The 24,010-nt window shown below is 40.9% G+C and overlaps 3 protein-coding genes across 5 annotated transcripts; all 3 read left to right on the top strand.

Moving 5' to 3' along the window:
• The first annotated feature begins 265 nt into the window (after window positions 1-265).
• spef2 (sperm flagellar 2) lies at window positions 266-14,325 on the top strand. Of its 3 annotated transcripts, none has more exons than XM_029510638.1 (39): window positions 266-432; window positions 780-882; window positions 977-1,229; window positions 1,411-1,581; window positions 1,873-2,010; window positions 2,522-2,598; window positions 2,734-2,947; window positions 3,149-3,337; window positions 4,045-4,232; window positions 4,962-5,133; window positions 5,332-5,551; window positions 5,707-5,780; window positions 5,940-6,006; window positions 6,173-6,207; window positions 6,361-6,464; window positions 6,537-6,757; window positions 6,901-6,973; window positions 7,069-7,223; window positions 7,417-7,620; window positions 7,862-7,977; window positions 8,150-8,277; window positions 8,548-8,686; window positions 8,788-8,925; window positions 9,225-9,370; window positions 9,496-9,564; window positions 9,709-9,790; window positions 9,983-10,042; window positions 10,129-10,258; window positions 10,356-10,481; window positions 10,698-10,836; window positions 11,127-11,199; window positions 11,360-11,516; window positions 11,617-11,723; window positions 12,030-12,212; window positions 12,485-12,577; window positions 12,867-13,037; window positions 13,297-13,515; window positions 13,789-13,911; window positions 14,151-14,325. In XM_029510638.1, the coding sequence occupies exons 1-39, from the start codon at window positions 375-377 to the stop codon at window positions 14,214-14,216; spliced, it is 5,181 nt and encodes a 1,726-aa protein (XP_029366498.1). In that variant the 5' UTR covers window positions 266-374; the 3' UTR covers window positions 14,217-14,325. The 3 variants fall into 3 exon arrangements, with proteins under 3 accessions (XP_029366498.1, XP_029366499.1, XP_029366497.1); XM_029510639.1 differs by having other exon boundaries at window positions 1,870-2,010; window positions 6,907-6,973; XM_029510637.1 differs by having other exon boundaries at window positions 1,870-2,010.
• A 670-nt stretch (window positions 14,326-14,995) lies between these two features.
• LOC115049011 (UDP-glucuronosyltransferase 3A1-like) lies at window positions 14,996-20,867 on the top strand. The gene is made up of 10 exons (XM_029510929.1): window positions 14,996-15,626; window positions 15,800-15,901; window positions 16,021-16,141; window positions 16,348-16,511; window positions 16,634-16,798; window positions 17,126-17,334; window positions 17,455-17,600; window positions 17,758-17,843; window positions 18,004-18,223; window positions 18,330-20,867. Exons 1-10 carry the CDS (start codon window positions 15,545-15,547, stop codon window positions 18,595-18,597), a joined length of 1,563 nt encoding a protein of 520 aa, XP_029366789.1. The 5' UTR covers window positions 14,996-15,544; the 3' UTR covers window positions 18,598-20,867.
• Window positions 20,868-21,145: 278 nt separating this feature from the next.
• Window positions 21,146-23,987, top strand: pdxp (pyridoxal (pyridoxine, vitamin B6) phosphatase). The gene is made up of 2 exons (XM_029511530.1): window positions 21,146-21,868; window positions 22,809-23,987. Exons 1-2 carry the CDS (start codon window positions 21,271-21,273, stop codon window positions 23,153-23,155), a joined length of 945 nt encoding a protein of 314 aa, XP_029367390.1. The 5' UTR covers window positions 21,146-21,270; the 3' UTR covers window positions 23,156-23,987.
• Window positions 23,988-24,010: the final 23 nt, after the last annotated feature.

The raw sequence follows: 24,010 nt of genomic DNA, 5'->3' as shown, positions 1-24,010 counted from the left end.
ATGAACACAAGTTATTTTCTCTAATTCCCCCTATTAGTGAAAGATGGCTGCAATCAAGTGCTGCTAAAAATACCACTTGCCCCTGCAGACCTTCTTCGGGTGTGAAATCGCACAGGTCCTTGATCAGTCTGTCGCTGGTGCATCGATGATTTTTCATCTGGAGAAAAAACCGATCCGAGATCAGCCGAGTCCGCCCGATCCCGCGAGGGGGCCCTGGCAACGAGTCGTCGTTGCCACGGCAACCGCGCACAACAGAAACCTCCAGGGCTGTTTGTGTTGTCTCTCAGTTTATTAGCGAGCCAAAGCGCCACACGGTCAGCCGACTTGTTATTGTTTGGTGGAAAGCTGCCTGAGCTGAACTTCAATGAGAGGAGATGTCGGACATTTTGTGCCGGTGGCTGAACCAGGAGCTCCGGCTGTCCAGAGCCGTCGGTAAGTCTGACAGAAGTTAGCAACACTGGCTGCGGCTAACGGTGGCGGTAATGTCGGGAGGGGGGGGCTTTAAAAGGCAAGAGCATGTGAACTCAGCGGCACTTTTCCTGTACAAAAACAAAGCACATCGATTGAGTGAGCTAGATGTTATCACCAACGTTACTTTTAAGTAAAGAGAGTTCGGTGTTTTGGGGCAAAAAGAAGTAGCTCCGTTGTTTTGCGTGTAGTTAGCAATAGAAAATTGTCGAGACATGTACTCCCGTCTAATTTATATAGTATTGATGAATGTTATGAAATGTAACATGTTGTAGTATTTGCCTAAATGATCGCATGTTTTGTCTTCACAGAGCCAAAAACCTTTGCCAAGGACTTCTCCACTGGTTACCTACTCGGGGAAGTTTTGTATAAATATCAGTTACAAAGTGATTTCAACATGTTTATGAGGAAAGAGTAAGTTGGGGGGAAAAAAAGTGCTGCTTAACTCTAAACTGAAACAAATTTATTTGCATAGTTGTTAAACCCAATCACACTTTTTTTCTTGCAGCACTTCCATCTCCAAACTGAACAATTTTACCCGCCTTGAGCCCACGCTGCAGTTATTGGGTATCTCCTTTGACATAAACACAGTCCAGGACCTGATGAAGGAGAAGCAGGGTGTTGCCACACACATCCTTTATCAGCTCTACATCTCACTTCAAAAGAAGAAAAGAGCAGAGATTAGTGGGACAATGATGGAAATCATGCAACCAGCGGCCAGCGCAGGCCTGCACAAAAAGGAGCAGGAGATCTACACTGACGTAAGACGAGCAGCATAGATGTACTATATGTCTTATGAGACAATGTCTGTGGACGTAATGTGATAAACAGTTCTAAATGCATGGTGAATTATAAAAAAACCTTATGGTCTTGAGTCTTTTGTGTGACCAAAAATGTTTTTGTTTTGTATGTTTGTATGTTTTTGTATTTGTTTTTGTATAGCGACTGCACCAGGTGGTGAAACGGGATGCAGAACTGAAGCTGCAGAAAATTTCTCAGCACTATGAGGAGAAATGCCGCCAACTGAATGACAGGTTTGTCATGACCTATCCTATCCAGCAAAAGACACAACTAAAATTCCAAGAAGAGAAGAGAACGAAGAACATTGAGAAGGTAATGTAAATCATTTAAAGTGTGGCATTGTATAAATACAGTATTCTGTAGTCAGTAAAGATACATTTATGATAAAAGGATATTAGTAGACTATAAAGCAGACTGAATTTTAATTTATAAGCCATATTTTCCTTCATTGTCTTGTAACATGTTTACAAATGTTTGCAGTGTTCTACCATAATATAAATAATAATGATTATATAACTATTGTACCATCAGCATTTCATGATGAAAAACATAAAAACTCATGTTGTCAGTGGTGAACATGGCGAAGTGTGTATTTTGCAGCAGCAGATGTCCTATCAGAAGTACAATGGCATCATGCCGTTGCAAGCTAGTGTCCAGATACCCAAGCCACCACCCTCCACTGCACACCTCAAACTAAGGAGGAGACAACAGCAACAGCAACGCAAAAAAAGACAAGTACAGGTGTGATCCAGATGAAATAAAATGATAACTTACTAACCCACTGAATTAATTTAACTTTTAGCTTGTTGGCAAAGCGTCATGTGTAGAATGATGGAGTTTGTAGAGGGTAATTCTTGCTGACGAGATTTTAAAGGCTGCACAAGCAAATTTCATTGTGCCGTTTACAGCACAATGACATCAAATGTCATTCTGAAGTCTAGGAAAAAGTTGCGCAAAAAACCCACATTGGCTTTCTAAATCCGTTGAACAAACAATAAAAAAAATCCTTCAAACAGTTTTAGAAATCCAGGCACATTGTGTTTGTAGGAAATTTCACCAAAGCTTGTTAATGTTTAACAGCTTTCATTGTTTAAAGAGGGGAGAGTGTTTCCAATTTTCTTATCTGATTAGGTTTGCCTTGGTATTTTTCAGATTAAAAACGTCACATGTGAAACAAATAAAATACATAGAGAGGAATTTTTTCAGTTGTCTTTCCAGTATGACTGCATTTGTGTCTCCTTTGTCCACGCAGGCGGTCCAGACTGAAATAGCCCATTTCGAGGCAAACAGGAGGAAATTGGTTACCTCTGGTTTTGCTTCTTTTCCATGGTAGACTAACAGTTCATTTAAGCTTTATTTGTTATTTTAAATGTTTGCAGTAATAATCTTAATATGATAAAGATAGTGTCCCTCATACAGCTTGACAATGATTTCTTAAATGATTTGGTCTGTCTGTAATTTCAGTGGTCAGCCCAATCCTGACGAGTTTTCCCTTGGTCGCAGCACCCAAGGCCATGAGGTCTCTAGAAGTCCAACAAAGGTGACATTACAATCAAGTAGCAAGTATATACAGAAGATCCGACAGAGACTGGAGGAGAATGCTGTTGCCCGTGAGCAGAGAGAAAAAAGACGAGACAGATTTCTGGTTGAGCAGCTCAAGGCCCATGAAGCTCAAGAGGTGATACTGAGAAATGTTTATGAGGCTAATGTTGCTAGTTACTGAGATCTACCGTGAAGATGTGAGAAATGATTAAGCACTGTTTGTTTTCCTGGTCTAGTTATTCATGTACTTATTTATTTATAATGGAAAATAGATTTCAAATAAACCTTACATACCTTTGTCAGTCAACTGATCTGTCATCGCTCCCTCCATTTGCAGGAGGCAAGGCGAGAGGAGCAGCTGGTGAAGCGCCTGACACGTCAGACTCAGCAGGAGCAGCGTTTGGCATCTCAGCTCGTCCAGATACGCATGCAGAAGGATGTGATCCGGGAGAACCGCCTGTTCAGAGAGAAGCAGTACCAGCAGCGCAGGGAGAGGGACTTCAGGGAGGCTCTGGAGAGGGAGGCGGTGAGATAGGATAAATAAAGAAGAAGGATAACCCTCTCTATTGGCACTTTTTCTGTGGTAGTATGAGTATCCAAGGGAGAGAGAGGAAAGAGTATCTTCTCCTGTGTAGAACAGAGGGGTGTTGGTATTATGAAGAAAGAAAGAGAGTTTAAGTAATCAGATAAAGGCTGTTTGTCTGTTAAAGCACCCACTGATCACACTACCAATGGATGACAGCCATGGTCCAGCATGGTTTCAGTGTTAAATGTATAATATGTTGTAGTATTTTGTGGTCAGGATGCAGTGGCATTGTTATTGACAGAATTTAAGTCTCAGCTCCTGAAACCATTTTTTTTCGTAGGATAAAACAAAAATAATCTTTATAGGAGATGATTTAGGGAGAAATTCCTGTGTTTAAATGTACCCATGTATTAAAGCTTTAATTGGGTTATTTATTATTGGTGTGTGTTTTTGCAAACTAGAAACCTGGATGAACTGTTACCTACTGTTTAACATCAGCTATACAGTAGGTAGTGATGATTAAAATATTTATTTTTTTCTCTGACCCACAACATCAGTAATCTGCCTATTACAAAAAATAAATGGGACTAATATCTGATGTAACATGTTTCATATTTCTTAATTATTTACATTCAAGGTGATTTGCAGGAACTTTTGTGTTTTGCCTTCTCCACTCATTCCATCTTTCTGACTGGGGCCTGGTTTAGGCTTTGGCTCGGCAGACTAAGTTGGATCGTGCTGAAGAGATCAAACAGGAGCTTGAGTTCATTAACAAGATTGCTGCTGAGCGAGCTCAGAGCAGATACAAGAAGCACTTTAACAGCTGCAAGGACATTATGGAGCAAATTGTGGACTTGGCCACCAAGATTGGAGAATATCGACTGGTCACTGCAAAGTATGTAACACAAATTTATAATTATCCATTAGAAATATACTCTTTATAATTGGGCTTAAAGCCCACGATCTGAACCCTTGGTCAGCGAATTAAATATGTGTGAATTCAAAATTATCTTACAGAAATTTTCTTCATTGACAGTTTACCAGGTGTTACATTTGTGAGGAGATGATCAAGAAATATATATATATTTTTTGATAGTTCAATGTACTGTGGCAGATACAGGAGCAGAAGAAAAAGGAAACAGAGGTGTCTTTTAAGTATTAGTCTATTTCTTTCTCTGAAATATCAAAAAACGCAAAAAAATTTCAAAGAAGATTTTGTGCAACCGCTGATGAAAATAAAATCAAAAGAAGTTAACATCCTGTCTGCTTCTTCTCATGATCATACATTTGATTTCCACAGATATGCACTTTCCGAACCACCATATACAATATTTATTTTGTCTATAAGTGTTCTCCCACCCTCAGTTTTAGATATATACTCCATCTTCTTCCCCATCAGACTAACCATCTCCTGAACCATGGCTAATGTTAATCATCTCCACTCTTGTCCAAAAAAAATGTATTTTCACATTAAAAAGGACTTAATAGTGTGGTGATTTGCCTTGTATGCAGTTATGTTGGTAATTTGAGTGAAAACCTTTTTCTAATTTGTAGTTGGAGGTTTATTTTAATCACAGTTCTACTAGCTTTGCCTCATGTCATTTTTGTCTGCTGTCATGTCCAGTCTGATTCCAGAGAAACTGATGAGAGAGTGGAAGGAACTGCTGTTTAGGGGTCTGCCTCTCTATGGGCCAGTAAAGGGTCAGCAGCCTGGGTTTGAGATCTATGCCCCAGTAAATCCTGTAGAGCTTAAGAAGCAGGAGATACTCAACAACCAGGACTTTGATGAATATACTGTGAGTTGAAAACTTCAGTACAATGTGTCTTTCATGTAATTTAATGAATTTGTAATGTGTGAGTTTGCCCACACACTTCCATGTAGCTCAAATGTTCAGTCCAATTCTAAGTTCACTACTAGTATTAGTAGTAATTAGAGTTTGAATTGTACCTCAATGGATCACCTTTGTCTTGGCTCAATATGTTATGTTTGTTAGAATATGGAGGGTGAGTGGACGAGGCTGGAAGAAGCAGGGGAGACCAAATTACCCCCTGCCAACAACATTCTTGGACACGTTATCCTGCGACTGAGGAACATTGTTAATCCACCCATCATGGAACCCTTTGCGTCTTCATTGCCTTGTTTTGTCCTCAAAGCCTGTGTCCTTGGCAAATTTTGTTCTGGCAAGACCAACTGCCTGACCAAGATTGCTGAAGGTGTGTAGTCCAAACAAAGATGCAAGCATACTCACAAATACAATATCCCACCACTTACTACAGTGTTTACAGAAACAATATATCAAAAATGATTGTGGTATGAGATTGTATTACTTATTTTTTTTGCTGAGTATGTATGTTTTTTGTTGCTTTAGCCCTTGGAACCTGTATTCTATCAGCTGACATGCTGATTGAAGAGGCACTGAATGCTTACCACAATAGAGAGAAGGTAAGGCTGATACGGTAGAAAGCTAGTATCCTTTTTACATTGAATCTGTCCAGATCATTTCATACTCAAATGTTTTTCAGGCACATAAAGTCTTGTAAAGCATTGCCTGTATGTGCCAAGGGCTGTGAATCTGTAACATTTTTCTCATAAAATTTACAGGCCAAAGAGCAGCAGGGAGATAAAGAAAATGAACAGCTGCTCACAACTGCCACATCACTGAAATCTGGTGGGTGTCTGAAGCCCACTTGCTTTTATTCTATGCTGTTTCAAAATATTTTTTTTTTCACTAGCTTCCAATAAAAATTCACAAAAATTGAATACAAAGTATTCAATACAGTTTTTTGTTTGATTTGACACAGATAACTAATTATTTCATGTTTTTTTTTTTTTAGACCTGAACACTCAAGATGACATTGGAGAGAGTGGTGTAAGCATAAGCTTTATATAATGCATGTTGCATCCTGGATTTTTATTATTATTATTGTTTTTATTTCTCTGACTAACCAACTTGATAAACAACCCATCATTTTCTTTCCTTTCTGATAAAACTTTTTTCCTGGTGTATCTGTTCCTTATCCAGTTGTTTACTTTGGCAATCCTGGGAGAAGCTGCAGAAACAGAGCTGAGAAGAGGCAACATCATCCCTAATGAGCTCTTAGTAGAGATTATAGTAGAGGCAATCAGGTATTAGTCTGTTTTACTGTAATATATTATTATTAAATAATAATAATGAAATAATTGTTCTGTTCTAACTAGGAAGGTTCCAGCTCAGTCAGGTTGGATCCTTGATGGCTTTCCAGTGGACATCACTCAAGCCTACCTGCTAGAAAAAGCCCTCGGGGGGTCTGGAGATGTAGGAAATGAAGTTGCTGCTGATCCTGATCCACTCAAACCTCGGCCACATCCAGTGTTGGACATGGCTCTGCTGCTGGATGTCCCTGATGAGACTGCGATGAGACGTGCATTCAGTCAAACTGGTGAGCGTTTGATGCTATTGTTCTGCGTGATCCCAAACCTTATCTGTTGCATATAGTGTAAATGTATGCATACAAAAGTAACTAGTTTAATTAAAATAGCATGTTTGTGTTTTTATGTGGTTCTCCTGTCCATCCTGGTGAAGATGCAGATGCTGCAGCAGATATAGCATTCCATCCCACAGACAAAAATTTATATCTGGCACAGATTCCACACAGGTAAAAGAGAAGAAACTAATTGGCAGCTAACTGAAAAGAAAAGCTTACTGCTGCAATACGCTGCGCATTTCTAACCCCAACCGTGACCACCCTAGGATCACAGATTTTCAGGACACCTGGCCAGAACTTGAGAAATGGTACGGTGAAAAGCAAAACATTTTGTGCCGTGTTGATGCCAATGTAGCGGAGGAGGAGCTTTACAAGAGGGTGAAGTCTGTCTTGCAAGGAGTTTTGATGCAAAAAAATGAAGGTAATTTGTATTTGATTTAATATTATGACATAATATATAGTTTCAATGGAATCACTTTTTTCATTGTTCCATGAGATAAGGAAACAATGTAACAGGTACTGATAAGCAGATTCACTCTCTTTTGACAGTATATGAATTATAGTTGATAGAAGCCCAGTATTTAATTAAAATGTTTGATATATCTCCTCATCAGCTCTTGCTACTCCTCCTTTTGAAGATGTGTCAGACAGTGGGAAAGTGCCAGATTCCTCCTTGGCAGTCACTCCTCCATCGGTGGACCAACCTCCAGCACTCACAGATGAAGGCCCAGGCCCCACAGAGTCTGATTCAAGACTTAATGAAGAAAATGCCCAAAGTGTGACCTCACTTTCCAAATCCAACACAAACTCCCCCAGAGGTGACTTCTTCAGTCTGCCGATTACTCATCATGACTCAGTTCAGATCACAGAGGAGACTTTGTTACCATGTGGTCACATGGTCACAAAGGGGGACTTATAACATTTGATTTCCTGACAATTAATATTGTGTGTTTGAAATATGTTCTGGTTGGATGCGATGAAATAATTATTATTAATAGGAATTAATGCTGAATTGTTACTTGGCTTTGTAATGTTTATGTTCTTTGGGAAAACCAACAGGGCAGTCTAGGAAAACATCAGTTGACTCTCAGGGAGTCTGCAAGAAGCCACCTGAATCTGCCTCTCCCTGCAGAGGCTCTTCCAGCTGGGTCTATGTGGACGAACCTCTTCCTCCAGTAGGATATATGATTCTCAGCTTTACTTCCTGATGAATCTGTTTTTATCAGTGACATACAGTATAATGTGGTATTCAGATATAACTGCCTTTCTGATAATATTTTGTGACAAAAGGTCGTGTGACATCTCTGCTGCATTACAGACATACTATCGTCCCATCTGTATCTCTAGGAGATACCAGAGTACCTGTGCACATACTGGGACACTGTGTGGGATTCTTATGTGACCAACATAAAGGCTGTGATGCAGCAGCTGCGCTCACAGAAGACTGTCATCAACCATCATCTATTCAACATTAGGTAACATTAGGTTTTTTACATCTAACTTTTAGTTGACCTTCGTTTTTGGGTAAAAACAATGTGACCCGAATGTTCATACAACTAATTGGTTTTTTTTTTGTTGTTGTTAGAAATATTTTAAAAATGATAAAGCCAATAAGAAAGGTAATAGAAAATATGGTAAACCTCTATAGGGAATATGGACAATCAAAACATATCCCAGGTTATTTTTCCAGTAATTATTCTATTCGTGTATTAATCAAAGTGTTACTCATTTTTCTGTATTTGTAGAGAGGAGTTCAAACATTACCTAGGCCGTCCAGACTTGAAGCAGGAGCTACTTTCACAGTGGCAAAAGGACTTCAACAGCATACCCGATGATATGAAAGAGGATGAGGATACCAAAGCAGAGCTACATCTGAGACTTGACGTAAGAAGAATATGTAATAAAGCCGAATACAAATGTTATTGAAATTAAAACCTGTTCAATGGAAGTATAGAGTATGTGGAGATGTTCTGACATGTGCACAGGAGTTACGTGAACGGTTGTGGGACATTAGTGACAAGCGCAAGGAGCAGGATGAGCAGGAAAAGACTTCTCTCATGTGTGATGGTTGGCTGGAGGATCACACTGCAGTTCTCATCAATCACCACTCCACACTCATGCAGGTAAATTTTCAGTTGAACAAAACATACAGGACTAAAAAGAAATTACATTTTCTGAGTCATTAAAATTTTCTAGATCGGACAAATGTGAATGAATGTCAGGGTAATCAGGGAAAGACTTAGGCTGCCTGGACAAAAAAATAAAAATGAATTAGCACATGTGTTTGCTCGTTGGAGTTTATAAGCTTGTGATTTATGTGTTCCATTGCTTCCTTGTATAGTTACAAGTATTGCCTATTTATGTTTCTGGTGTGATTTAGTTTTTTTCAAAACTCTAATTTTGGATTGTTTGTGTGGTATAGGTGGAGTTGGACCGTTTCCAGGAGACCTTGTGTATTCTTAGGGTCTACTATTTGAGTATGTATACACAGGTGCTGCCTGAGCTACCCTCCAACCCTGTCTCCATCCCCCTGCTGGATACATCAGAAATTTTGGATCAGGACGAGAGGCAAGAAACACACTGAATAACCACTGAATAATGTTGGAAAGAAAAATTACAAATTGAAATTACAAAATGTGAATAGTTGAAGGATAAAAATTACAGAAGGTAAAAAATATATTTTGTGTCCCCAGCACTGAGCCAACAGAGACAAGTGTGCGTAATCAGATGGATAATGGAGAGGAAAAGAGGAAAATGAAATTGTAAGGAAAAAGCGCTTTTGATTCAGTGTATCCTCATGTTTTCTGCTGACTGTCTGATAGATGAAGTGGGTGTTGTCATTTCTTTACAATCTCAATATTGCCCAGCTAAAACACAGAGATAAACAATATTCTCCTCCTCTCCAGTGTCCCCCTGCTTCCCAGATGTCCTCACTCCTCACGGGGGATGTACAAGACAAAAGACCAGGCTCAGACTGAGCCTGTGAAGGTCATTCCTATGTCTCTTTATGTACTTTTTATTCATTTGGATTTTAAAAACTTTATTGTCTTTAACTGAAAATGTTATTTTAAATATTTGAATTTAAAAGTGGTTAAATAAGTTCTACTAAAAAGACTGATGCAAACAAACAAAGGAATTTATATAGTGAGAAATAATTACACTTTTCATTGTTTATTCTAGCTGCCCCATGAAAAACTCATCTCTGACTATGAGGAGGCACTTAAAGCCATCAGTAAATTGGTAATGTTCTGTCATTGAGAATTTACATGAACATTTCCTATATATGCTACATCATGTTTTTGTATATGGGTCATATGTTTCTGTAGGTGTCAGCAGAAGCCCAACAGGGGGAGACAAAAGAACAGAAGGAAAGACCTCAAGAGAAGGAGAGAGAGAAGACCACTGCCAGTTCAAACAAAAGTAAAAAAGGAAAGCAATCAGCCAAAAAGCAGAAAAGTATGTCTCAGAAATAAAGACAAAAGAAAACAATAAAGCGGTGTCTTTCAACATGTGATCTGTGTTCATTGTTCTATAACCCACGTTGTTCCTCCAGCTCAGCCATCCCCACTTCTGCCACCAAGCCCTGCACCTGCCAATGACAACAACTCAGAGAAGGCTCATGAACAAGAAATCAGAAAGAAAATACATAAAGAATATGCAGCAGCACTCGAACTTGAAGGTATGCACACACATACATGCTCAGATATTCAGTAATTGCTTAATATCAAAATGTTTTCATACCTTCATCGTCAAGTGGTTTCCAAAAACTGTGTAACATAACTATAAACATGCAGTTGTGCCTGTGTGTCTTTGTATGTGTTTGCATGTCTTGTATGTGTTGTCCATGATAAATATGGTTATATGTCTGTGTTTCATATATGTGTCTGTTTCACAGCTAATGCAGCAAAGGTGCGCATTACGCTGGTGAAAAGTAATGGTTTGAGGATAGTACAAAGCCTGCAAAGCCGAGCAGAACAGGCGTTTAGCAACATGGAGAAATGTTTAGAAGCTCACTATCTTGCAGGAATGAAGAGGTATGCTACAGCATGAGTGTGAGTGTTGTGCATTACGGTGTGGGCAATGTGCGAGTATACTGTAGTGTGACATGCATGCAAATAAAGTAACAATAGTGCAGCACAGCAGTGCTGGCCCCGTTTTGCTAGTTTCTGTATGTAAACATATTCAACTTAATGAAAACCTCTTGAAGTTACTCTGACCAGAGGTTCTTTCTATACAAATCCCCACTAGCTGTAATATGTTTCAATTTTTAATTTAAACATGGTCATTAATTAAACATGGAAAACGTGTGTCTCCTTTTCTCTAGTATTGACCGTTTATCAGAAGTGGTTCGCCACCACATAGAGGCTGGTGATAAGCTGCAGAATCAACTGGTGTTGGTAAGTAGTGAGAAAAAAAATCTGAATATTTTCACAGCTCAGTATAGTATGATGCTTTCAGGGTTGAACTTAAGGCTGAAATCTGAATTGCTCTTCTGGTATGTGACATTGACAATGGACTGTAGTCTCTTACGTCACTCTTACATACTCCCCTTTCCAGGAATGTACCAACTTCTATCTGAATGGAGACTGTCAGATGGTAGCTACTAAGATTCCCTCTGTCCCTGCACCCCCTCTGGAGAAACCCACACAGACCACCCCAACTATCATTCAGCTGGAGTCACTACACAAACAACTACGCAATATTGCTCCATCAGGTGGGAAAGAGGAGAAATGAGCTGTGATGCAAGAGATCTAACCTTGTATCCAGCTATTTAATTATCCATCAATAATTTTTCCTGCCTTTCTGACCACCAGGCCTCATGCCCAGTTCTGATTTCTTCAGTTTGCTCAGGGATATCACCTCTGTTAACATGGGCAGAAACACCCTGCCTGAGCCCTGGTTCAACAACAATGAAGCGCAGGTACTCTTCAAAGAGGTCCAGACACCAACAACACAAAGTGGAGTAATAATGTCTATTCTTGGCGCCAAATAATACTCACTGAAATAGAGAGTTTCTAATGTTTCTAAACTAAACCGAACCAAAAAAAACAACCAAATTATATTTACATGCACTCCTCTGAATACTACCCAGTGCAGAGAAAGACATAATACATGCCCGCACCATATTTGCAGTTAGACTAGACTCGACTTCTAAATGGAAATATAAAAAGACATGTATGATAGCTTCCAGATGTATTACTGTGTACTCTTCTGTCCTTTCTCCCAGTTGATGGAGATTGTGTCTCTACTAATGGACAACTATGAGCTCATAGACTGGCGTCATTTTCTGCTCAGTGCTGCCCTCCCTTGGCCAATTCCCTCGATAACACAGCTACTGGTTGTGCTCCGACAGTTCAAGGCAGCAGATACTGGCAACACTGGCTATATAAACAGGGAACAATATCTCCAGGTAAGTCTCTACACACACTTATTCAATTTGTTGTAAATACATAGTCTGAATCTCTGGTCAAACACTGGAACTCTAAATCACATTTAATCCTCTTACTCTGGATAAATAAGTATCAACAAATTGTCCATCTACTCATAACCATCCATGGCCCCTCTCTGCTCACTGGGCAATACTGTACACAAGTATACTCTACAAATGCTCCAGTATAAACATAAAAGTACTGAGCATAAAAAGGATGTTTAAGTTACTGCTCTTGTGTTCTTTCCGATCAGACAGAGTTGTGGTTTTCCAGTGACGGTGTCCAGACTGTCCCTGAGGACACGTCTGAGCCTCCTCATTATGACCGCCTGGGTAACCTACGCAAGGTAACTACATGCAACAGAAAATCCATTCCAACAAAATGGGAAATTCAAAACAAAACTATGATGAAACATTGACACAAAAAATATCATTACCAGACTTCTCCAGCTGTTACAAAAACACATGAAGCTATTTTCAAATTTATATAAGCCATATAACATTGCCATTCATTTTTTTCTAGACCTCAAATGAATCAAATGCTAAAGTGTTTGGTTTGCTGTAATTTCAGTTGAATTATGCTAATTATAAAATAAGTGAAATACAGTACCAATGATCTCTGTTCTTCCTTCTCAGTTCTTTTTCGAGTTGTTTGCGGACCACTCCTTCTCTTCCCCTCAGCTAGACTATGTGTTCATGCTGCAGTACTTTGCGGTAGACCCTAACCCCAGACAGGGCTTCATCAGAGCACTTAGTGTAGTTCTGGGACAACATCTTAAACACTCCTCAATGGGCCACCTTGTCAGGGTGAGTATGTTTATGTAAAAAGAAAGATAAATGTAAATTTTTACTTGAAATTCATAGACAGAGCACTTTATCTCCTTCTATCATCAGAATTATTTTCTGTCCCCATGCTGAGAATTATTATGAAAAGCAATGATACTGTCAATGTTGATACTACTGCTAGTTGTGATTTTATCTCTAATGGAAACATATCTTAATGCTTCTCTATGCTACAAACTTCTGCCCACCAACAGAATAATCTTACTGTGTATTGTGTATCCAGTCAATGCCCAGTATAGAGGAGGCCACAGAGCTCAGCTCCTCAGAACCAGATGGAGAATGCAAAGAAGATGAGACTCTGTTTGCATCAAGCAATTCATTATTGGCAGCGCAGGATGTGTCCATTTCTGCTCTTCTCACAGTCATCTGCCACAAAATCACCAAGATGAAAGACAGCACTCCCCTTCCTCCAGGCTGCCTGAGTCCAGAGGAGCACACTCAGGTAGAGCTCTATGGAACTAAAACCATGAAAGATCAAACATCGCTTTTAAGGATGTACATAAATTAGTTTTTGAAAGCCACAATAGGCTTGAAGGAAATAAAATAACCCAGGCCAAGCCCAAGCCACGCAGTTCAGTGGGTTTGCACGATAGCTTTAATTTAAAGCTTAGTGGCTTTAGTTAAAAAAATACATTTCCCAAATTATTAACCACTAATTTTTGAATTAAACTTTCGCCCCATCACAATTTGCTGATTTATCTCTTCTGTCCCCCAGCACCTGGTGCATGTGTTTGCTGAACTGGGCTACAAGCCTGAGGACTGTGTGCCCTTCTCCATTCTGTCTCAGCATCCCTTCATTCAGGGCCTGATGGAGACCTCAACAAACTACCAGCTTGTAGTAAGTCTCTAACTCTGTACAGTGTCTGTTAGATGAGAATCCAAATCATCAATGACTACTTAGCATGCAGGCCTTCCAAACTCTTGTGGATTCATATTCTCTTTGCGTATTTTTATAAGATGACAAACTTACATTCTCCTTCATCTTTTATCCCTCTCTCCACCATTTGTGTCCTTAACCTTTAATTGTCACTCAAATTTCTCCCTCTCTCTTTTTCTCTATCTCACTTTGTGCCTCAGAACATTCATAGAGTGCTACTGGCCCATCAGGCCGAAGGAGAGGCTAACAGCTCAACCGTCTCCTAAAGGATGGGACATAGAATCTCTGCTCTCTGCATCATAAAGAACTCTTTCACTTTGGAAATTGTACAAATGTTGGAGTATTACCAATACCTTTACCTTTGAAACATTTGCTGTCTGCTTTATTGCTTATTTTGGTATTTAATAAATGCATTTGCATGCATAACTTGCTTAAGTATATTAAATGTCTAACTGATGGAAGTTGGAAGGACCACATAATTTATAACATTAATGGTGGCAGGTTTGACCCCTCTGACTCTTTTTTTTTTTTTCCTGATACACTCCAGCAGTTTTTCTGACTCACTTGTTTTTCTAATGACCTCTCCTACACACAAAAGCATCGGTTGCAGCCACAATGAGTGCATTGTCCAGGATAACCTACATGTCAAGCCTGACTTGCTGCAACTGCCTGCCAGGCCACCCATAGCCCGATCTCGGCCCATTCAGCGGGGATTTGTTGTGGTAGCCTCTCAATTTAGCAGTCGCTGGTGTCTCTCTACCAATTAAATGAATGGTGCATGCTGGTTGGAAAACAATAACGATTTTAAATCAAGGATATTTGACAGTGTTGCTAGCTAGCTTTTCTGTTACTACAGATAAAGCAACACATCATTGCATCATCACAGGCTGCCTCACCAAATGTGATTATTTTCCTCAATTTAAGTTTTCCTTTTTTCCTTTTTTGAGTCAGCAGCAGCACCCTGAAGAGAATGTAACTCCTGTTAAGATTTCCGTTTTGGTTTTTTTTTTACATGATGCAACAGAAGCCAGGGTACCTCCCACCCTCTTGTCCCTCTGCAATGTCTCTTTCCCCCCCTTTTAGTATCCAGAGCTCTTCGACTTCCCAGTGTCTGACTTTTAGAGAAAAGAGTCACTCACATATTGCATCAACATAGTCATACTTGTATATTTACATCTGAAACCATCTGAAAAGCATGGAATGAATCAGCGTCTTGACACTGGACTTCATCCATCTGTAGCAGGAAAAGCACACTGGCTACACCCAGATATACAGCACTAGGATTTGGGAACAATTGAGAACAACCTTTCGTCTCAGGACATGACGGCAAAAAGAAGACTTTCAGGACCTAACTTAGTGCACTGAAAAGATTACTTTGCCAAGATTGTGCTTTTCTCGCTTTTCTGTTGGTTTCATTTCTTGGGGAAAGTTTTCTGTTTGTTTTGAGCTCCGTCTTTTGTGACCTTTGTCCTGTTTGAAAGGGAAAACTCTACAAGGAAGTGCTGTTTGCACAGGAAGGTCTTCATTTCAGTTTATTTTGGAACTGGAAGACTATTTGTGACTTTGGCTGAGAGTCACAGTGCGCTGCAAAAATATGGGGATGGTATTTTGGACACATTTCCTTCTGGCTCTACCAGTAATTCAGCCTGCCAAGATCCTGACAGTCTCTCTAATTGGTGAGTAGTGGTGGAGCAGTGATCGTCAAACTGCCCTTTTTAATCAAGATTTTCATTGTAAATATTTGTTCAGCTGTAGGAGAAGCATAAGCATCTCATTGCGAGGCTCAAGAGTAAACACAGATTGATATTTTGCCTCTCTCTTCTCACCCTTCCTCCCTTTTCATCTCAAGGAGGAAGCCACTTCATGTTATTAGACAAAATTTCTCATAATTTACATCAGCATGGCCACGAGGTCCGCATGCTTTTGCAATATGGCACGCCTATAATTACAGGTACACTGCACATACAGTTCACATTCAAACATACATGTATGAAAATAGCTTTTACTCAGCTGTCTTAATTTTTTTCTGGTTTAGTTTGTGAAATTCTCATATCCATGACTTCCTCCCAGGTTTCTCCTATGAAGGCCGCGTGAACAGTTACCAGACAAGCACCTGGTCCTCAGGAGAGAAATATATTAACGAGTTCAATGGCTGGTTCCTGGAGCAACAAAAGCAGTTTTTTCTGGGAAGGTATCACACTTATTTGTGGATATGTAGATGATTGTGTTGTGAAAAAGAAACAAGCTCCTGGACGCTGCAATGCGATCATGTTTTAATGTGGATCCTGGTTTTTCATCATCATTTTGAGGCTCATGGATTTATCTTGCACCAATGTTCAATTTGTCTGTTCTCATTTCAATCACTTTGGTATTTCTTGTTCTTTCTACTTCCCTCAGGGATGAGTTCAGCAGCTTTTTAAATTTCATGGGGCATCTGGCCTATCAGTGTGACAAGCTGTTAGGTGACAAAGAACTCATACATTTCCTGCAGAGGCAACGTTTTGACATCGCCATCCTTGATGCTTTTAATCCCTGTTCCTTCATCCTGGCACGCAGACTCGGTATATACACTGCTCATATCCCCACTTTCATTCTTTGCACATTGCAATATGAACATTTAAACCCAAATCTGTACTCCAAATAAGTCAACAGTTCCATTCAGCCTACTCTTGATTTATTCCAGGTGTCCACTATATAGCTTTCTATGCTGCTGCTCTGAACGGCCCTTTGTCCATCGCCCTCCCAAGCCCAGTCTCTTACGTCCCAGTCTTCAATTCCCGCATGACCGATCACATGAATCTCTGGGGTCGTGCAAAGAACCTCTTTTATTCTCTCCTGGCTCCCCTTGGTAAGAATGTTGTATCATCACATAGTGCTGAGGGTATTATCTGACTTCGTTGTTCACTGCACTGCATCCTCCTAACATAGTAATATTCTCAATGATCCTTATGATTATAAATAATAATAAACTGAATTTTTACATTTTAATCCTTCACGTTTCATTGTCGTTGGCTCATTCTCGTTTTGTTATTCTCATTGCTTACAATATAAATACATAATACATATGTGCAATTACTAATCTTTCATTTTGCACATTTCTTTTTCAGCTAAATTAAATATTTATATGAGTGATATTGCTTTCAATTGTTCACTTTGATTTTGTCTTGTATCAAAGGCCAGCAACTTGTATGGTCAGAATTTAGGGACGTAGCAGAGCGGTACCTTGAGCCAGGATCAGTCCCTGGTGGTCTGGAGGAGTTACACATAGGAGCTGAACTTTGGGCCTTCAACACTGACTTTTCCTTAGAGTTCCCCCAGCCTCTCATGCCCTACACTGTGCTGGCAGGAGGTGTACTGAATGAACCTGCAAAACCTCTGGAACAGGTCTTTTTATTTGATGCACATTATTAGGGGTTTTACTGTAACAAGGCTTCTTTTCCTGTCTTGACTGTTCTCGTTCCCACTGCCCTCTGTACTTGAACCCTGATCCTTTTGGTTCCTCAGAATCTTGAGTTGTGGATCTCCAGTTTTGGAGACGCTGGTTTCATCATTGTGGCCCTCGGATCAATGGTCTCTTCAGTCTCTGTGCAGCCTCTACTTGTTGAGCTGGTGGCTGGTTTCTCCAGGATCCCTCAGGGGGTGATTTGGAGGTAAAAACAACAGACGACTCGTACAGTCAGAAAAATATGTCATATTCTCTGTTCCATACAAATCACTCAAAGTTACAAATAGATAATAAACCTGAAGTGCAACAAAATGTGGTCTTGTCAGGATATGTGTCTTGGTCCCACAGTCTTTTGCTTGCAGGTATGATCACAAGCAATGGCCGTCTCACCTGGACAAACCTCCTAATCTCAGGCTGGTGGACTGGCTGCCTCTCAATGACCTGCTGGGTAGGAACACTCTGCCTTTCTGCCACACTTACCTTTTGTTATAAACAAGAAGAACCTATACAGTATAGAGAAGAATTGTATTTTGGGCATTGTGGACCATCTGAAAGACCAAAATTTCTGGACAGACTCCTGTCAGAAAATATTTTTCTGTTTGCCTTAGGTCACAAACAAGCTCGTCTCTTTGTGACCCACGGTGGACAAAACAGCCTGCTCCAGGCAGTGTATCATGCTGTTCCAGTGCTGGGAATCCCTTTGTTTGGAGACCAGTTTGATAATATAGTGAGGGCTGAAGCGAAGGGGCTTGGCCTCACCATCAACCCCACACACATCAACAGGGAACTGCTGAGCTCCACTATTCAAACTCTCATCCAGGACATCAGGTGTGTAAAGGGCTGGTTGAGTATTATTTGTAATGCCAGCTGACCACAGCATATCGCCAAATCGTTCATATCACTTCATTTTTCCCTGTCATCTCTCCTTTTCTAGGTTCAAGTCTTCAGCTTTGTCCCTCAGCAAGATCCATAAGTCCCATCCTGTCCCTCCAGTCCTTCGACTTATCCAGTGGGTGGAGCACATCTTGCTCAGTGGAGGGGGTGCTCACTTGCGGCCAGCTTCAATCACACAGCCGTGGTACCAGAGGTACCTCCTGGACCTGGTGCTTCTTCTCTCCCTGGGGCTTCTCGGACCTCTAGTCCTCTGCTGGTCTGTCTGTGGGAACAAGAAGAGCAGGAATAAACACAAAAAAACCCAATAGCACTAAATCTTCCTCAGAGATACTTCAGAGTTATATCTCAGCTTTGTCACTTGTTCTTATTGGTCTGATTATAACATATTGTACATAAGAACTTCTACAAGATGGCACTTACAGCTCCAAAATAGGCCATTTTACATGTTGTAACAGATTCATACAATTCATTTTTAAAACTGAATTACCAAATGAAAAAAACCACAAAGTAAAAGCAAGCCAAACAAATACAGATGCTTGGTTAAATTTATCTTTGGTTTACAAGAAATGTGTTTAAAAACTGCATTGAAAATGTTTTCTGAGTACAGTATGAATACAGAGGACTCTCTGGTTTCTTCTCAGTGAAATAACCCAAATGCCAAGTTTCCTGCCCTTTTCCCTCAGTGCCATCATGTCTACCAGACATCTAATTAGTACTGGAGCGCCAAATTGTCCAACACCTCTGTGCTGTTTTGACCTGGTTCCACTACAGGAGGGTGGTTGACAGTAAGCACACAGACACGCTGACATCCTAAACCTAAAGTAATGCCTTTGTTTTTTTTTGTTTTAAAAATCGCAGCAAAGTATGCTCGGCAGATTGTTTTTTTGTCTGCTTGAAATGTCCAGCTTAGGCACGCATGTATGTCAAGTGTTACACAATACACCTGAATTCTCTTATTGTGTGCTTGTGTGTGTGTGTGTGTATTTGGGGCAGTATAATTCAACATGACACACTCACCACCTGCAAGTCTCAACTCTGACCCCCACACCCTCCTCCTCAGGTTTCCACTGAGTCTCCTTTCACGGTCAGCGCTCAAGCCCACCCCTTCTACCACTCCTCACATCTGTGTTGAGGGTTAGCAGGGAGGAAAATATAGATTATCAAGGAAATAATGACCAATTAGCGTTTCATTTGTCTATTTGTCTGGCAGGTGCAGGTGTCTGTGAGTCTTCCTTTGTCTCACACACAGTCCAAAACACCCAGAGCCAAGCTGCCAAAGCATGACAGGGAAAAAAGCCTGTTTAATGAAGCAGATGGATTTAGTAGAATAAAACAAATTGATTGATTGACACCACAGGATCAAACTGACCACAAAATAATGTTTTCGTAATATATATCCATCTACTCTAGTTATTATTGTAATTATCAATGATATTATTATTAGTATTAGCATTAGTATTGGGGGGTTGTAACCCACCCAATAATCCAAACCACCCACAACAACCCACCCAATATCATATCTTTATGATCAAAAATGAATGTTAAGTATTGTGTGGTAGATTCGCTCAATTTAGCAGGGAAGAAGGAATATGGATAAGCATGCAACACTTCATTGCATATCAGGCTGAACATATTCAAGTACACTACTGTATATCACCACTAGTTTTAATTGGACACGAGAAACTGCAATAGCTCTGAATTATTCCAGATTTAAAAAGTCTGGCAGTGTTGACGTGACACATTTTCAGCTGACCAGAAAGTGCATTAAAGATATTTCAAAGTTTTTATTTTTTTAATGTTTGTGAAATAAATACCACTTATTTTAAACACAATATTGTTTAAGTTCAATTTCATATTACTTTTTGGACTTTTTAAAGCACTGGAGTTGAACAGACCTGCTTCCCCACATGGGTTTTTGTAGGCACTGGTCACATATCACATCAACATCAAAACACACAATTTTAGTTTGGTTTTTGAAATTAATTATGCACATTTTAAGATGAAAAAACTGTGATATATGTCACAGACATGTTTTGTCCCAGCTCTCAAGAATCACTGAATGAATAACAGAAGGAAGGTGGGAGCTGCTTCTTTTGCAGCTGACAACAGAGCTTTGTGGCAGAATAAGAAGTAAATCTGATAGACTCCTGTCTGTCAGATAAGGAGACGGTAGGGCTGTGAAGAGGTGGTATCACTACATGAATGTGATATCTCTAACAGATTTGAACCAAATCTGAGTTTTGAGGCTGAAAAATGCTCTGTTCGTAGGTTACAGCTCCATCTGGTGATCTGAGAAAAAGGCAGTTCAGTCTCAAGCAATACCAATGTATGAAGTTTATGAATTTAAATACTGCCTTGAATACAAATATATGGATATATATATAGAAAGAGAGGGGTGGACAATCTCTCTCTCTCTATATATATATATATATATATATATATACACATACACACACACTCAAGATTGCAAGTGTAACTATCATTTTTGTATTTTCATACATTTCCGATAATACTATTATTTTGTTGTCATTTTGTTTTGAGAACTTGTAATGGAATGGACTGTGCTACTGTTATTGCTATTAAAGGATTCGTTTATTTGTTTCATTACATCATGCTGTTATTTAGAAGTTTTTTAGAAGTTCAAACAGGCAGAGAAGAAATCTGTGTGTGTTTGAACCAACAACACAACCTCAGTATTAGAGGAATCAAACAAAACAACAATGAAATATTATTTAATCGTCCTCGACCACGAGGCCGCTTTTTACGCTTTTTACGCTTTTTAATTTTTAGGGGATGTTTTTCTGACACGCAATAACCTGATTGGTCAGTGCTGGCGGTGTGGGCGTGGCCGGACGTCATTGTTTATGTGGCGGTGTGTGTGTCACTGCTCCAAGGACTCCGCAATGTGATTCCTCCGGCCTCCATCATGGTGGGGGGGCACTAGCAGGTGAAACACGCAGGACACGGAGGGAAACGCCGGGATGGCGGGCGCCTTTGGCTTCAAAGGCTGCCAGAAGATTCGAGGCCCGCAGATCCGGAGTCTGCTGGACGCGAAGGATTTCTTCCTCTTCGACTGCGACGGCGTCATCTGGAACGGGGAGAAGGCGATCTGCGGCGCCGCCAAGGTGGTGAGCGCCCTGATCCGGAGGGGCAAGAACGTGGTGTTCGTCACCAACAACTGCACCAGGCCGAGGGACAACTACCTGCACAAGTTCTACCGGCTGGGCTTCACCGACGTGACGCTGGAGCAGATCTTCAGCTCGTCCTACTGCTCGGCTCTGTACCTGCGCGACGTGGTGAAGGTCCGCGGCCAGGTGTTCGTCGTCGGCTGCGACGGGCTGCGGCGGGAGCTGCAGCAGGCCGGCGTCGCCTTCGTGGAGGAGGCGGACGACCCGGAGGCCACCATCTACGACTGCGTCCTGGCCCCGGGCGTCAAGGCCGTCCTGGTGGGGCACGACAACAAACTGACTTTTCTCAAGCTGGCCAAGGCGTCGTGCTACCTGAAGGACCCGGAGTGTCTGTTCCTGACCACCGACAACGACCCCTGGCACCCGCTGTCCGGGGGGAGGATACTACCAGGTAGGGCTCAGGACCGTCCCGGTCCACGGAGACCAGGGAGCTGCAGGGACAGGCCCGATGGACCCTGAGCATCACTGCGCTGAATATACATATTGTTTGTTATTTAGTAGGTTATCTTCATCACAGGTTTCCTTTGTTCTGTTGTTGTTGTTGTTGTTGTTGTGTGTGTTGTCAATGCTGGTGTGTATCTGCTGGGTTCAGGCATTCAATGTTCAACACAAACCAACAACACAACCTCAGAACAAAGCTTCACCTGCAAATTCGAGCTGCGTCGCTGCTGCATTGAACATTTCTTTTGCAACCAGTAGAAACAGACGTGGTGATTTGGGGGGTCATCATTCTTCTCATTCATTCTTTGTGCATAGTTTGTTGTTCCCCATTATCAAATATACAAAACACATGACAGCGTTGTGATGAGGTCTGAGGTAATCAGCAGTACTCCTGTGCCACAGGTTTCTGTTGACATGTGTTTGTGTTCAGAAATGAATATGCATTACGGAAAAGCGGTACAGGAATTAAAACGATTTTGCCGGGGCAGTAAGATGAGAAAAGAAGTGTCCTGCCAACCATTTTACTTTAACAACCCTGATTCAAGTCTAGTTGGGGACCCTTACATGTCGGCCTCGGCGTGTCTTCCCCCTCAAAGATAAAATCTGCACAGAATTACTGAAAGGATGAAGTAGTAATGCTGGACCTCCCTGAATAACTTTGGCAGTGTGTATTTCTCAACAGGTGACTAAAATCACTATGGTCTAGTGTGCAAATTTAATGTTTTGTCTGTTCTTAGTTAATGTTGTAATGAATTTAATGAAAATAAAAAAGCAACACTGCCCTCAGCCGCAGCAGATAGCGATGCATAACAGGCAGGATCTCAACCTGCTCCAAACATGCAGGTCTCTACTGTGATAAACCTTTATCTCATCTCAACCCCCCCCGGTAGGTTCTGGGTCCCTCACTGCAGCCCTGGAGGTGGCATCAGGTCGCAAGGCCACTGTAATCGGCAAGCCCAGCCGCTTCATGTTCGAGTGCATCTCCACTCAGTTCAGCGGGGTTGACCCTGCCCAGTGCCTGATGGTCGGGGACCGCCTGGAGACAGACATGCTGTTTGGGTCCAACTGCGGCCTTGACACCATGCTCACCCTCACTGGTGTGTCTCAGATCGAGGAGGCCCAGGAGTACAGGAATAGTGAGCTGACCGCCAACCACAGCCTGGTGCCCGACTACGTGGTGGACACCATTGCTGATTTCTTACCTGCATTTGAGGAACTGAATGAACAGAGCAACTGATGATTCTCTTCACCTCTCGTATGGAGCACAGATCGCTTCTACTACGTTTCAAGTGCAATGTTTAGTCTGGCGTTTGCAAAAAAATATTCCAATCCACAAGTATCAAAAACCATAAATGTTCCTCAGTACCAAGGTGCAAGACATGCTTAGGCCAGAATATTCTCCTCAAAATAATCCCAGTAATCCAGTGCATACCCCAGTGTTTCTTATAGTGATGTACCCATTTGTGATTTGACAGTTCCTTGTTACTGTAAGTGCTTATGTATGGATGTACTGCACTTTCTTGTTCAAAAAGTTCATAGGTTGTGTTTGATATTGGCGTTTTGAACATCAAAAGGTATTTTTGTAAAGCCATGAATTGTTCTGTATGAGATTCATGTGTTTAGGAGTCGATATTTATAATTTTTTTTTCCCCCTGCTAAATAGGCAGATGTGCACTTGTTCACAAAGAACTATTCCCTCATGCATATTTGCCTCGGTGTGACTTCTCTCTGACTAATTTATGACAAGAGGAGAAAATATAAACTTTTCTCAGCACTGTTAGAGGCTGAGGTGACAATCTGCCAATCAGACCAGTGGAGTGTATTTTCACTTTTGGCCTTTCTTTCATCATGTCTGAACTACTTGTGCCAACATTCATCTGAGTAATAAATAGCTTACTGGAACCTCATAATTAGAAAAGCAGAAGCACACAAACGATGGCCGATTATACTGCACTGTTGTGAAATTTCAATGTTGTTCATGTTTACCATATAGAGCATGCCAGCAACGGTAACGACTATTAATAAACCCTTAAAATCAATTCTGTTCCAGACAATGATGTCCTGTCGTTACAAACATCCTTCTGCTTTAGTC

Source organism: Echeneis naucrates, chromosome 9 (assembly GCF_900963305.1).
Source record: "Echeneis naucrates chromosome 9, fEcheNa1.1, whole genome shotgun sequence".
Lineage (NCBI taxonomy): Eukaryota > Metazoa > Chordata > Actinopteri > Carangiformes > Echeneidae > Echeneis > Echeneis naucrates.
This window is presented reverse-complemented; position numbering and strand designations above follow the sequence as displayed.

Coding starts and splice junctions, on each gene's coding strand:
- spef2 (XM_029510637.1), top strand. CDS start 375: ATGTCGGACATTTTGTGCCGGTGGCTGAACCAGGAGCTCCGGCTGTCC. Junction 1,582..1,869: donor GAACGAAGAACATTGAGAAG/GTAATGTAAATC, acceptor TGTATTTTGCAG/CAGCAGATGTCCTATCAGAA. Junction 9,565..9,708: donor GAAAAGAGGAAAATGAAATT/GTAAGGAAAAAG, acceptor CCTCCTCTCCAG/TGTCCCCCTGCTTCCCAGAT.
- LOC115049011 (XM_029510929.1), top strand. CDS start 15,545: ATGGGGATGGTATTTTGGACACATTTCCTTCTGGCTCTACCAGTAATT. Junction 15,627..15,799: donor CCTGACAGTCTCTCTAATTG/GTGAGTAGTGGT, acceptor TTTCATCTCAAG/GAGGAAGCCACTTCATGTTA. Junction 17,601..17,757: donor CCTCAGGGGGTGATTTGGAG/GTAAAAACAACA, acceptor TTTTGCTTGCAG/GTATGATCACAAGCAATGGC.
- pdxp (XM_029511530.1), top strand. CDS start 21,271: ATGGCGGGCGCCTTTGGCTTCAAAGGCTGCCAGAAGATTCGAGGCCCG. Junction 21,869..22,808: donor CGGGGGGAGGATACTACCAG/GTAGGGCTCAGG, acceptor CCCCCCCGGTAG/GTTCTGGGTCCCTCACTGCA.